The sequence below is a fragment of the Brachycentrus maculatus genome, unplaced genomic scaffold, assembly GCF_059751285.1.
Source record: "Brachycentrus maculatus isolate JH-2025_06_01 unplaced genomic scaffold, ASM5975128v1 h1tg000297l, whole genome shotgun sequence".
NCBI lineage: Eukaryota > Metazoa > Arthropoda > Insecta > Trichoptera > Brachycentridae > Brachycentrus > Brachycentrus maculatus.
In genome coordinates, this window is record NW_028281048.1 from 553,961 (window position 1) to 569,127 (window position 15,167).

General features: G+C 31.9%; 3 protein-coding genes across 3 annotated transcripts in view; 2 read left to right on the forward strand and 1 right to left on the reverse strand.

The window, feature by feature from the left end:
• LOC148304922 (putative pre-mRNA-splicing factor ATP-dependent RNA helicase mog-1) overlaps nucleotides 1-2,728 on the forward strand; it is a 113,057-nt gene extending 110,329 nt beyond the window's left edge. The window contains exons 19-21 of the mRNA XM_088267472.1: nucleotides 362-522; nucleotides 1,425-1,665; nucleotides 2,446-2,728. Of these exons, the coding sequence (XP_088123598.1) occupies nucleotides 362-522; nucleotides 1,425-1,665; nucleotides 2,446-2,632 (589 nt within the window). The 3' untranslated portion in view covers nucleotides 2,633-2,728. The remainder of the gene's footprint in view (nucleotides 1-361; nucleotides 523-1,424; nucleotides 1,666-2,445) is intronic.
• Nucleotides 2,729-4,708: 1,980 nt separating this feature from the next.
• LOC148304924 (ras-related protein Rab-10-like) lies at nucleotides 4,709-11,651 on the forward strand. The gene is made up of 4 exons (XM_088267468.1): nucleotides 4,709-4,905; nucleotides 6,695-6,894; nucleotides 7,349-7,438; nucleotides 8,016-11,651. The coding sequence occupies exons 1-4, from the start codon at nucleotides 4,779-4,781 to the stop codon at nucleotides 8,211-8,213; spliced, it is 615 nt and encodes a 204-aa protein (XP_088123594.1). The 5' UTR covers nucleotides 4,709-4,778; the 3' UTR covers nucleotides 8,214-11,651.
• Nucleotides 11,639-14,155, reverse strand: LOC148304925 (uncharacterized). Its single transcript, XM_088267467.1, has 2 exons — nucleotides 14,042-14,155; nucleotides 11,639-13,635 (listed from the first exon to the last, which is right to left on the reverse strand). The coding sequence occupies exons 1-2, from the start codon at nucleotides 14,106-14,108 to the stop codon at nucleotides 12,527-12,529; spliced, it is 1,176 nt and encodes a 391-aa protein (XP_088123593.1). The 5' UTR covers nucleotides 14,109-14,155; the 3' UTR covers nucleotides 11,639-12,526.
• Nucleotides 14,156-15,167: the final 1,012 nt, after the last annotated feature.

The following is a 15,167-nucleotide window of genomic DNA, read 5'->3' on the forward strand; positions in this document are numbered from 1 at the left end:
CGCAACCCAGTATAATTATGACTTTTTTATTCTGTTTAATATTTGTTTTCCTGGGAACCTTTTTGTTGTTGTTTGAATAACAGGTATATAATAAATAACAAACTATTTAGATGCTGAATTATCCAGTAAAGCTCTGCAGATCGTTGTAACCTAATTTTTCATTGAAGTAGTATGAAAATTAGCTACATATTTAACCAAAAATCAGTATGTTTTCAACACTTACTTAAAAAAAATTGAGGTTTTAATTTCTGGTACCGTGTTGACACAAACTGTGTGCCAAGCACGGGTAATGAGTTGAATTTGTAAACTAAATAATTTTTTATCAATGGTTTTGTGATAATTTTTTTGTTTTTGTTTTCAGCTATTCCTCTCATTGGTGCACAGATCATTTCATTCACGCAAAAGCAATGAGAAAAGTCCGGGAGGTTAGACAACAACTTCGTGATATTTTACAGCAGCACAAAATGCCTCTAGTGTCATGTGGAACTGATTGGGACGTCATCAGGAAGTGTATTTGCTCAGGTACATCGCTTATTTTTATGTATTCAATTCATAATGGCACCAGTTCTAAATATAACTAGAAACCTGATACATGGTATCCAAAATTGCCAATCCCTTCTAGGTAATTTAAACATATTGTGTTTAAATCAAATTTATACATAGCTTTGATACTACTCATTCGGATATACAGTCCTTTTTTTCTTAACATACGTTCTTTTCTTTGATGTACCCAGTATTAAACAAAAGTAGTTAGTGTTAATAAAATCACTAGAAATTTCGTTTTACAAGTATACTCATCGTTAATTTTAATAATTGGTTTGTGATTTTATTAGATAGTATCAAAAAAATTATTGACTTAAAATCACTTAGTGTTTGTTCTCTAAAGTTTATCTTTTTATCCAGCAAAGTTCATTTACATACTTAATAATATGTAAATTAGTTATTTTTCATAAATTTATTAGAAATTTTTGCATTTTGGTTGTACAACTGTTATCTCATAACAAAGGTTAGATACATCCCCTTAAACTTTCATTATAAATGCCTTGTACAGCTGTTTTACGTTTTCTTTTAATCATTTGCCCAATTTGCTCATACCATATACAGGCAAAAAAAAGGGCCTTTGTACGGGCAACCTGGCGAAGCTATGGCTCCAATTAATTTTACTTTATTCTTTTATGAGGTAGTTGAATGTATTCTCGCAGGGTGAGTCTATGTGTTTAGACTGTGGTGGACTCTGTCACTCAATGTCGGTAATATTTTATATGTTTCGAACATATCTTAATATCATACATTAAAATTAATCAACCTGCCCTTTTTCGAAATAAAATCTTCATTTAAACTCATCAGTGAAATGGTTAATTTATGTCTTATATACCTACGTATTTGATTAACCTATTGGTTCAACTATTGCATTGAATTTTTAGCTTACTTTCACCAAGCGGCTCGCCTCAAAGGTATTGGAGAGTACGTCAACTGTCGCACAGGGATGCCGTGCCATCTCCACCCCACTTCTGCCCTGTTTGGTTTGGGTTCCAGCCCTGACTATGTGGTCTATCACGAGCTGGTGATGACTGCCAAAGAGTATATGCAGTGTGTCACAGCGGTGGATGGCCACTGGTTAGCCGAGCTCGGACCCATGTTCTTCTCAGTCAAAGAAACCGGACGGTATGTAGTTGCATAGCCCAAATATGTTTTTAAAATATGATGAGACCTTCATATGATGAGAGATAGTGAGAGTTGGTTATTGAATTAAATGTATCGTTATTTTTTACTACAATATATTTAAACTAATAACCCACAAAGCTTTTCTGCAGGTAGGATTGTAAAGATAAGAAAAGTACCAATTGAAAATAAATCTTTCTAGAATTCATTTTACAATTAGCTGGAACCGAACCCACAATTACGCCACCGCGCCTGTCAGAAATATTGTGGTATTTATTAGATATTTTGAGGTTCCCGACAATATTTGTATCACATTCCCACTGGGATAGCTTACATAAGCACAGGTATGAGGCCCCAAGTGCCCAATCTATGGCTATTTTCCTCTTCCTTCCTACTATAGTAATGTCCTACTCCTTGACTTCCTTCACTTATGTTCTTTGTATCCCTTCAAATACATTTCACTTCTATAGCTGAGAATCAGGAATGCAGGATTGATCATAATACAATTTAGGAATATGCATAGTATCACTTGCAGTTTGCATTTCACGCCTTTGATAAACAAGGCAATTAAACAATAGTACATAAAGATCTAAAGGGCGAGATATTGTCATGTCAAAACAAAATGTTTATCTTTTAAGTAGCTTCTATTTGCAGGAACAAATTATCACATTCAATTCTTAAAAATTGAGCCTTAATATCAAGAGTTCAAAGATAAAATTTTCTCCAAAAACCCTCTGTCTACTTTCAACCAACTGTTACACATTTGTATATTATTTTAATTAGGTCCGGCCGGGATAAAAGAAAGCAGGCTGCTGTGCATCTCCAAGAGATGGAAATTCAAATGCAAGAAGCGGAGAAACAACTTGCGGAAGAAAAGCGCATCAAAGACCAGGAGTTACCCATGAAGGAGGAAATTGCCACTCCTGGCACATCAACACCACGCAGGACTCCGGCTCGCCTCGGGCTTTGAATTTGTGCTCTTATTAAGAAAAATATGTCGTACGACTAGTTTTATTATACTTTACATATTAATGAATAAATCACCTTCTTTGTTTTATGTCATTTTTCCCTAGTTTTTTATTCATGTCTAATTGACATTGATCAATCAAATTGTAATTGACCGAGTATCATTGACCACTGTGGCTTTTGATACTCTCAACTATTTTCCTCCAATGATCTCTGCTTTCTGCATTTGGAAAAGCAATGTTAATTTACTTGGATATCTCTCCCTTCCACATCCCATGTCTAAAGCTAGGTGGGGATGAACCTTTGACACTCACTACACTCAGACCTCGCTTTGGGTCGTTTCACTTTGCATTGTTTCAAAGTTTTTCTTTTGTTTTGTTATGTAAATACATATTCTTCTTTTTTTTAACATTCAAGGACTGAATGAAAAATACGGTAATAATGAAAAATCTTTGATGTATGATTTTCAATGGAAAATAGCTGATAAAAATGCATCTACGATGCAAAGTGAGGTCTTAGTGTATCCACTAGGAAAAATTGTGGAGTGGAACAGTGCTTGTTTGTAGCCTCAAAATTTCCATCCTGTATGCTAGCGACATGGCAAAATTGGTATTTTGTTTATCCAGAGCTGTTCCAACATGAGGCATCACAACTAATGTTATCCTACGATAATACAATATATCAGTTCCATAGAGATGTTGCGTAACTCTCAATGTCAGCAATCACCATTTCCAGTAAAATTCACCTCAATGAGTATATTTCGAGGAATTCCAAGTAGTGTTTAAAAATATGACAAAATATTTGAAATTGCTACTTAGTATTAAGTTCTCTTTTACAGCAGTGATAAGTTTAATTTTAAAATGAATATTTTTGATGAAGAGATTTTTGACAGAATTTTGTATGTTTCGAAATCATTTACAAAGGAATCTTTTCAGACATATGTTTGCATTATGTTACATATTTTGTTTACATACAATGTAGGAAGCCAGCCTGTAATAATTTTACCCAATGAAGTATTGTTGTTTTATTGTTTATATGTACTTCATATTTTAATAAAAATATTTATTCTATATCATTCTTTTCACTACCTCATAATTAATTTTTTGTAGTAAATAATAAAATCCGATTTTTTTTCGTTTTGAAGTTGACTCCTATGGATAGGATCCTAAACCAAAAAATTAAATTTTCCGGTAAGATTTTTACATGTTTTGTCCTGTACAAACCTCAACATTGCCCTTTTGCATTCAAGGAAAAACATTATTCATTGCAATTTTAGTTTTTCTTATTTTAACTCAAAGTGCAGTAAAATACTTTTTTTTAATTCAGTACTGTCGATTTATGATTTACGATGATACATGAAGGGGGACGGGTGGGTTGAAATAAATGACTACTAAAAGTAGGTTACAGTTAGTGTAAATATTTCAAATGTAGGATGAGATTAAAGCAGGTAGTCAATGCCAGCCGAAGTATGGTATAAGTTGGAATAAAAATGTAAATTAATGTTTCAAAATCACAAGAATTTCGTTAATTGAAAAATAACATGACACTAGCCAGGACATCAAAATACTCTTGAAAAGTAAATAATCTCTTTAAAAAAATATGTGAATTTTTTTTTAATGAAATCAATACACAAGTACATATATTTACATGAATATGTTAAATCCTACGATATTTTTTTTTTAAATCGACAGGCCCACATATTTTTTTTACGAAAAAAGAATAGTAAAAATTATACAAATACTCTAAATAGGGCGTCTCGATTACAGTAAACCCCCCTGTAACGTTGAGATAGGTACCGCGTTTATCTATGGGAACGTTGTAGGGGGTTGATGTTTTTAAATTGTATTTTAATTTTAAATGACTCAATTCAGTTATTTTCGCTGGTTAAAATGAAAAATACAATGTTGAAAATTAACCACTTATAACATTCCCTCTGATAATGCGGTACCTACCTCACCGTTATAGGGGGTTTTACTATACTTTTAGGTCCTCTTCCGAAAATGTGCTGACGCAGACGACATTGAGTAAGTACCTTTTTCCTATAAAGTGGTAATAAGGAAAATCAAGATTTTTATATGGCAATACATACTATAACGTCAAACGCGAATGTCTAGAGAGCAATTTGCACTCAGAAAAGATAGTATTTTAAAATGGCGAAAAAAACATACGACCTTTTATTCAAATTGCTTCTGATCGGAGACTCCGGAGTTGGAAAAACTTGCATTCTATTTAGATTTTCGGATGATGCATTTACAACTACTTTTATTTCTACAATAGGTAAGTGGTCACCTTGACTTGTATAAGGGTGGGTTTCTTTCAATCAATGTTCTCCGTATATTTAATTGACAGTTATTGTCTAGTATCATTTTTGTAAACATTTCTCGATGCATTTCCCGCAATTTATATCATTTGCGTTTTGCATTTTGTTATGTTTGTTTTCAAGATCAATGGCCACCCTTTGTATGATCGAAAAACTCGTACAGCCCTTTGTCAAAGTGTTTTTTTTTTGCTACTACGCAATATTTATACGATCGAATTACTCCTCGTTAAATATTTGTACGAAGCTTTACAATAATGCGTTCGTCCTAAATAATAACACGTATTTAGAAGAAATATGGTCACTCTTATACTCAGAAAAGATTATTTTTTATGTTTGGTTGGTTAAATTGATGTATGTAAATTGTATTCTTTTGTCCATTTTAAAGTAATTTATTTTTAATAAATTATTCATCCGCATCCAATTTCTTATTTTGTTCTTATACCTTCCATTGACTTTTCAATGACTCATCTTGATAACCACAATTAAAATTGATTTTTCCTTTAATATGCTTATGAATATTTTATATTTTAATTGTTAAGGTGGCCGTTCACAACCAAAGATGAATGCCATTTTACACCGCTTGTAAGTGAAATATTGACAGCGATCTGTGAATATGTTCTATTTTCCGAAAGCCCATTTTACCAGAGGCTAAAAAAAATCTGATCGGAATTGGGATTGCGGTTACTTGTGATTAAGTTACTTGTAATTAGTATTTAACCCTAATTAATATACTAGGGTCGAGGTTAGTGAAAAAACTGCCCGACAACAATGTGTTAGCTGGGGGAAATGTTTATCTGAAAAATCGATTGGAATAAAATACTATTTTTTAGCACTCAAAGTTCCTTTTGAATGTTCTCCACCCCTGACTTATTGTAAATAAAGATTATTCAAAAATATTCTGAATTTCCTGAATGTAGATTAACACCAAACACTTATCCCAGTTCTAAAAACAGTGATAATATTATTATCTGTCACATCCTCTAGTGTCATACTTTTGATGAAACAAATGTACACTAACTAGAAATGTTCAGTGAGTCATTTTATATAACCTTATTGTCATAAAGATGATGTCGCTGCGATCCGATCATATAAAGGTTAACCTACGTAGCAGCGACAAGGGCAAGCGAACGAAGAACGATTATGAATGAATTATGCGATTTGTTCCATGAAGTAGCCGAATTTTTAATGGAACTTGCTTAATTACATCGCAGAACTGGGCAAGCAATCAAACAACTAAAGCCATATAGCCGATCTGCTCCAGGAGTAGTATAGTCACAGTAGTTATTGGGTGTTGTGTTTGTTATATGCATGTCTTCAGACATTCGACTAATCAATCAAATTCATTTGTAAATGGGAGCATCTGCTGCTTCTAAGAAGGTCAACCTTAACCGTGAGGTGCTGAGAATAGATAGATCAACTCTGGCATACTTTTCCAAAAGTGCAGTCGTTGATATACCAACAATGATAGTGTATTTCGACGATCGAGCCAGAAGATTGTGACGCGCTTCCAAATTTCTATTTTGTGAATAATATTCACAAATATAACAAATTTTTTGTATAAAATAGATTTTTTTTAAAAAACCTATTGTTTTCGCCCTTACAATGTTCACCTAATTTAAAATGGACCATGAAGAAAAAAATCTCAGCACTAAAACGGTTAAATCGGATTGTTTAAATTTTCTTTTCTCAAGAGTCACTCGTTTATGAATTATTTTCAATTAATTCAAAGCTTTGTTTTGTTTACAGGAATAGATTTTAAGATAAAGACCATCGAACTTCGTGGTAAGAAAATAAAGTTACAAATATGGGACACAGCGGGACAGGAGAGATTCCACACAATCACAACCTCCTACTATCGGGGAGCCATGGGAATCATGCTGGTCTACGATATAACGGATGAAAAAAGCTTTGAGAATATAGTCAAGTGGCTACGAAATATAGACGAGGTATACTTTACTCTTATTCAATTTAATTTCTTTTTGTAATTCTGAAAATATTTTTCCTTCAAAGCTGTTAAAGTATGCATTCAGTTTCTTTTAATATATTTTATTTTATATATCGAATAAATTTTTATTTTGAAAAATATTGCCTTATGTTTGCTCTCTTGCAGCGCTCAATTAACATATTCTTTATAAATCTAAACATTTTTGGAGACACCAACACTTCTACATACATGTATATTGTGTTCTTTTTTGTGCCTTTTTTGTATTTCTCAATCCTCTCGGTGTCATTTGGCAAATGTGTCTTTTCCAATTATATTTTACTCTCATGCAGCAATCAACTAAATATTTTTTTGTTTTATATTTGAAACACATAGTTTCAAATAAAAAACCACAAAACAGTATTTATTTTTGGTAGTTTTAGAAATATACTGACTTTTTGATTTATTTTTTTATTCAGCATGCCAATGAAGATGTTGAAAGAATGATCTTGGGAAACAAATGTGACATGGAGGACAGGAGAGTAGTCAGTAAAGCTAGAGGAGAAGCAGTGAGTACTTTTTAAATTTTTTATGCATTTTACCTCTTCTATGATTTTATTAAATCGTCGTATCCTGTTTTCCAATGTTTCAACCAAGTGCACTTCCCTTCTAAGTTGTTTTTCAATAGTCACCATATCCAAACATGGCAATCTACCTTTATGGTTACTTTTTTTTAATGAAATTAAGACCTGAAGTAGTTTTTTCTAGTACCAATTATCCACTTGCATAATGGTTGTACGTAGTACTGGACATATGTTAACACATTGTGTGCGGGAAACGCTTAAAAGCGTATTTTACATACTGTTAGTAGATATTTTGCATACTTTTGGTAGAGAGACTTCAAAAAACATTGTACAAATGGGAATTGGGTTTGCGGTTACTTGTGATTAGTATACTGAGCGTCGGACGGCAGACTGTCTGCGTATAATTAAGATCAGGGTTGATGAAAAAACCAACCTATAACAATGTGTTAATAAGTAAAAATGGGATTTGTTTTAAGGTGCAAAGATATTAATAAAATTGTAAATCTTGATAATAAATTAAATGAATAAATAAAACATTGAAAGTACCCTGTTTCAATTGCAGATAAGTCAAGAATATGGAATAGCATTTATGGAAACATCAGCCAAAACTGACACAAATATCAACCAATCGTTCTCCCAGCTGGCGGAGGCCATTCTGGAGAAGACGGCCGGCCGTGAGGCCGGAGACACTCAGGACAAACTACTGGTTCAGGGAGGAGCGGCACGAAACACTTCGGGGGCCAGAGCCTGCTGTTCTTAGATTGTATACTAGAATTAGCTAACCTTACACACTTCTCATTTCATTTAAGTTTTGCTACTTAGTTAATAGCCGCGTAGGGAGTTGCCAAATATGAACTCTGAAATAGATTTATTTTCACTCGTTCGCTCCAAAGGTGTATTTTTTTAAACAATTTTCGTAATGCAGACCTAAATAAATTATTATTTGTACCAAGTATAGGTTTTACATTACCGCTTCCTCACTCCATCATACGATTCAGTCATTTCATCACCGGAAGGTTTAACAATTCGCCGGTGACCCTTTAGTTTGTATCTTCAATTTATGAGACTGAATTTTCTTTTCTAATTTTATAAATTGACCCCATCCGATAAATGTAACGACAGTGTACACGAAGCAATATAATCTATTACGTAACTATTGGTAACCCGATTAATAATTTATAACCTAATTAGTAGACACAATATTTTAGTTTTAGTATACAACTTTTCTACATACATTATACTCTTATTAATCTGGCTCATATATATTTTTTTCATTGAATGTACATTTTAAGATATCTGAATTAAATTGTCATAAAGATGGAATGTTTTTTTTTGTAGTATAAATAATTAAAAGGATTTTAATTAAAATGTGGATAGTGTCCGCATTATTTTGTGATCTATTACAGATATATTACACTATCTCCGTAATGTGTAAGAATAAGGCAGTAAATTCTGTAGTTATTCTTCGTCTTACTCATAATGATTGAATGATGCATTAACAGTACTATTTATGTAAACTTGAAATAAGAAAATGATTAATTTCATGTACATTTAGTAAGTACTGGGAGTATCTGTAAACAATTTCCTCACTTACATTGTCTCCCAGATGTCAGCATGGTCATATGGCTGTTCTTTTGGAGTAAAAAATAGATATTACGACACGTCATATCTTTTCCCTATTTATGCAGTTTGGACGCAGGAATTCAATGTTTTTGTGCAGAGGACAAAGTGTTGATAGCTGTACAATATTTTTAATAGGTGTAAGGAGTCTATCGGGAATTTATCATAATAGATTGCCGTGACGTCAAGAGCCGTAGATGGCTCTAACTCCCAAGTAGAATAAGAATGGAGAGTCACTAAACGAAGAATGGATATTCTACCTTTAGATTGACAAAATTCTAATAAATAAACTTGAATTATCGGATGAAATGGTTCCGTTTATAATAAAGTATAACACATATTTCTAGCAGAGCTATTTGTCGAGTACTTCTAAAATATTAACATACCAAAATTTCACCTAAAGATTTAGGATATTGCATACAATACTTATGTTAAAAAAAATCATAATATGCAATCAGGGTGGAACCATGTAATTCTATAAAAGGGTTGCCAATTGTCCCAATGCATTAATATATTAGAAAATATCCTCAAAAAATTGAGGTCCTGAAAGTTTCTGACATAGAGGTCTATTTTCGACGGGAATTTTATGATTCCTTGGCGTGTTTTTTTTTCCTTATATGTTGTATCCGAAAAAAACCTGAATAAAAAACCTTTTTGGAACTTTTAGCGAAAATTTCTCAATAGGATCTTGGAAAAAGATGGCAGCCATGTCCGGAGGTGCAATATATAAATACAAATTCAATTGAATCGATCATAGGTATGTTTGCCGTTTTTCAACATTTATTTTACAGAAACAACAATAAATTTATATATTGATAGGGTTTATCGAAATGAAAATACTAGTCCCGAGAAAGTGATGCGAGAGATGAAGTAAATCTACTTAATATGTATTCTTCTTGAAATGAGACTTTAAAATTCTAAAGCAATATCTTAATTTTAATCTAAAATCTGTAAATTTACTTGCCCAGAAATAAGAATACTTTGTCTTATTTTTGCTCATTTTATTTAGGAATTTATATTCTTATAATAATTTAGGAATATTTATCTTAAATGCAATATCTCGAATGTATGGATAAAACATATCTTAACCAAAATGAAACTTTAAATTATTATCCGCATTTTTTATATATTTTTTGTACTGTATTCATTAACTTGATCATTAAATTTATTTATTTAAGGTTCTTTAATGTGTAATGATTATTTTCGCATTTTGGATTACTATTGATTACCCCTGTACAAACCACATATGCATATTTTGGTCCGTACATTGTATACTTCTTCATATTTTTTGTATGTACTTTGGAATATATAACTTACGATTGTAACCTTTATATGGTAAAAAAACGTGTTTGCATAACATAATATGGAATAAGTATGATCATTTTTCATGTTAATCTAAAATAAAATATTTTTGAGATTACCAAATTCCTACTTTATAATAGAAAATTCTAAATCTCTCCACTCGGAAACTCAATCGATGCTCCTGTATTTTTTTTTTAAATTTGTAATATGTAATATCCATGTTCATTAAAGTGTAATGTTGGAAAATAAATAAATGTTTGCAAAGTAAGTACAATGTACACGTAGCAATTCTGATGTGTGCTTTATTGGAATCTTGTCTTATTTCTTAATATGTATAGATAACAGCTTATTTATTATCTTTTTTAAATAAATATAATAATAACTGATATAAACTCATTTTTTGTAATCTTACACTTTGTATTCTAGAAATGTGAAATATCGTTACCATTTTTTTATGAATTTATCTTAATATGTATAAAGAGGCCTAGGTATGGTCAACACGAGATTGTCCATATGTTGATGGTTTAAATTGAATTGCAATCGATGAGATGAAACATTAATCGCTAGGAGCTTTGTTAAGTTCAGCAAAAACGCATTAAAAAGTTTTATTTGTTTTACAATATTTTTAATTCATTTTCCATAATTCTTTCCATATTTCATAATTGGTAATTGCAATATATGCAGTTATATCTATAACCAAATCTTTTCCAAAAAATCCAAAGAGCTTAATGCATCTGTCATTTTTACCACGGGGTTTACAACTGAAGGATCATTGATCGCATGATGAGTCTATCGGCAATGTCAACTTAAATTTGCATCATTTTCCATCAGTGAGAAGTTGCAAATGGCAATCGCTTAAATTGCCTGAGTAACAATCAACGAACAATATTCACGGACACATTGACAATCTCATTGACCATTCCAGGACCACTTGAGATTCAGTGTTTCGAGTTGGCTGATCTTGAATGGTATGATCATTGTCATTTAAAGCTCAGCAATTTGGATGTTTCGGACATCGTCAGCTTTGACAATGTCATGTAATTAAATAACCATAGCACTGCCAATGGTTAAATACATTTTTTTTAAAAGGTTGTTAACATATTAACGATTGTGCAAAATGTAATTAGGGAATGTTTCGTCCTTAAGCTTATGGCTTTAACAGTTTAAACTCAAAAGGTTGCGACGCTACACAGTAAAAAATATTGTTTTCATTTTATCAATTGTGAGAATATTGTATTATATTATTTGCTAATAAAAACATCCTTTTGTAATTTCATTTTTTGTATTATTTGGATTATTATTAATATAGAATGCCAATGTGTAATGTATAAAAAACAGCTAAGAAGAAAGTTTAAAGATAAAATATAACCATAACAGGGATGAAAGCTGAGATGTTTGAAGGTCTTCAAACTGACTTCCATGAGGGCACTCTAACCTGTGCGACTATGAAGAGTTAAATCACTTTCGAATTGTAGATCACACACTCAAGACTAATATAATAGCAGTGGAAAGGCTACTACTGAAGTGTTGAATTTTATCATTTTAACATATTGAAAAAGTAGCATAATTACATAAATTAATGTTGATAAAAACCCCTTTTGTCCACCTCCGCAGTGTAGTAGTCAGCGCATTTGACTACTGCGCTCGAGGTCCTGGGTTCGATTCCCAGGGGTCAAAACAAATATGGGTGATTTTCACTCATATTTTATTTAATATAACCCTGGACTGATACAAGAAGTGCAGGGCTGATCACCTTGCCTTCATGCTATTAACGATCAAGATAACACTGCGTCGCTACTATGCACGATGCAGTGCCCAATGCACATTGGGTGCGGATAAGGGTTAAAAAAATAATTAAAAATCCTCAAACTATGGATTTTGAAACAGGATTATAAAGGTATTTTCAAAAGACTATGAACTAGTGATAAAAATATTCTGAGAAGAGTTATAATTTTAGTGTTATCAATATTATTACAATGATTACTTACTTTAAATTAATATTTACATTTTAACTATTGATAGTGGAGTACAAGTGAAAGTGACAGTATTTTTGTCAGAATTTGATTTAAATCATTTCTTCATTAGGTAAACGTATATTAGTTTGTATTTTGTTAGTACATTCAGAAGTTTCCAGTACATAAATGATTAAGTTTAATCTTTTAGCAGGGTCGTAGATTCTAAAGATGGGTACATATTGAAGGAATTCATACTGCAGCAGAATGTATAACCATAAATGGGACGTTCGTAGTTCTTATTTTTCAGTACCCTGTGTAACCAAGATATCTTTTCGCAATTATTTTCGCAGAACATTTTCTTTTTGATATCTTCGACTTGTATGAATGGATTATTGATGGTTACAATAGCAACAGCCTGTTTCTTTTGTTTGTTGTGAACGATGGCCCAAACGTAAAGCGGGAGTGGAACTTTTTCATCCGACAAATGAATCTCTACATCTTGACCTCCCGGTGTAGGTAAGCTCAGTGTCCCGTGAGTCCCGACGATCACTTCTATTGGCTTCTTCTTTTCTTTTGTATATTCGTTAATATCTTCCAAAATTCGTTCCCAATTTCCCTTGGCTACTGATGACCAAATACCCACAAAGTTACTCTCGAATTTCTCCACTTCGTAGAGCTGGTCGTTGAAGAACAATTTGGGTAACAGTTTGACCGGACTCACAGTTTCATGCGCAAAGTCGTATTCTTCAGTTAGCAACTTTTTAAGGGCCAATTCGGTTTTGTCGTTTCTGTAGGCACTAAGCATTGCAATCTTGTGTGGAATATTTACCAGAGCTGATATGACTTCTTGATGCTGTACACGTGGTTCGGCTTCGACCGGCAGTTGGAATCGTATGAAGTTAATTTGTTCGGTTTCATAATTATAACAGGCTTCGGCAAGTACAAAGAAAACTGATTGCCTGGCATCGAAGTATTGAATGTAGGTACCCTTGCTAGGTTTGGGGCAGCCGGAGACACTGTGTTTCACTTCTTCAATTACTCTTATTTCGCAATTTAATGTCTTGAACTGGTGTTTCTTTTTATCGTGGTCTACTACCAACGTGTCATCGTCACACTTTGCAGTGAGATTATGTAACTCGGGGTATCCTTTGAAGAAGTTATTTTCGCAAGAGAACAAAACATCTTGGCCATTGGCGATCTTTATTTCATAGTTGTGAGATTTCTGTAGCTTTCCGTCTAATGTGTAAACTAATGGCCGGAATATTGGTGTCTTTTCATAATGTTTAAGGTGAAGAATGCAGGGTTCTGAAAGAAATGCAAGTATAAAATACAAGTCACAAACAAATATTTATAATTAACTTTTTTTTAAATTGATACATAATTTTAGAATGTGGTTGAGTATGGAAGGGTATTATTTAATGATATTCTTCTGTTTAATAAAATATCATATTTTTGTATTGATAAATGGAAGTGATTTTCTAAAAATATAGTGGACTTAAAATGGTTCTTTGAATTAACATTTACACTTTTTACTATTGATAAATAAATAAAAAAATATATCCTTATAAGTTATTTGTCACATTTATAACCAAATATTATCTAAAGGTTACAGTGGTTTAAAAAAAAAGAAACCAGCTAAAATATTAAAATTTAATTAAAAGAAGATAACATATACAATTATCTTTGTTAACAAAGTATAATTTTACATTACCTTGACATTGAACGCCAAATAGGCAAATGCCTAATGTTATCAAGAAAAACACAATTTTTTCTGCCATATTTCCAGCCAACGTCAATCTGCTGCTGTGTCACTAGCCACACTAATATTTTATTAGCATTGTAGTCCAATTTTATAATTTCAATATCATCCTTAAGAGGTATGTTCAAGTTCAATATTGTTGGTTGAGGATGCTTTGTAAAGTTAATAGATGATTTTTATTTATTTACTACACTTACAAAACCATGAGTTATATTTAGTAGTTTTCTTACATTGAAGTTTTGTACTGACATTTCTTGGTGGAACTGCATTTTATAGAATAAAATAATAGCTATGTATATCATTTTTTCCACATAAATTTTATTTGACCAAGTAAAATTCAGACTGGTCTGATGATGTCAGTTATGACAAAATTAGGAAAAAGCTATATAGTTGTTCAGTTGTTATTTTATTCTTTAGTAATTTTCTGTTTTGTCACTCTTCATTTGAATGTTACATTATTGTTATTTATTTATTTCTTAAGTAAATTTTTTCCTTGAACATAAATATATTTAAAATGCTATCCCCTATTTTTTAGAAGACCCCACTATTTTGTACACATTACTACATTTAATATTAGTAATTTAATTTTTGTTTTTAGATTTTTTATTATTTGTACATACATTTTTTTTCAATTTGTTACTGTATTTTCAGGTGGGCCTATGTGACTCATGTTTGGGAATAGATATCAAATTGTGATGGAGCATTGAACCCGGGACCTCTAGCATGGTAGCTGAATGCGATAACCACGACGCTAAGCAAATTGTAGTTTCAATAAGCAGAAACTATTTGCACATCCTTTGCCTAGATTACAAATTGTCATTTGAATGTGATAAACTTGCTAATATTTTCATGGAATGTGAAATTGAATAACAATTTTTTATTTTAATTAGCGTATTATAAAATGTGAGAAAAAATAATATTCTGAAGATATGTAGACTTACTAATATATTCCTGGAATACATAACTGAATAACAAAAGAGAAAAATCATAATATCGGCGAATTTCAACATGTGAGAAAAGTAAATGATAATAAATCTTAGCATCAAAATGTTAGCTGCCTAGAAGTTGATCGTAATTT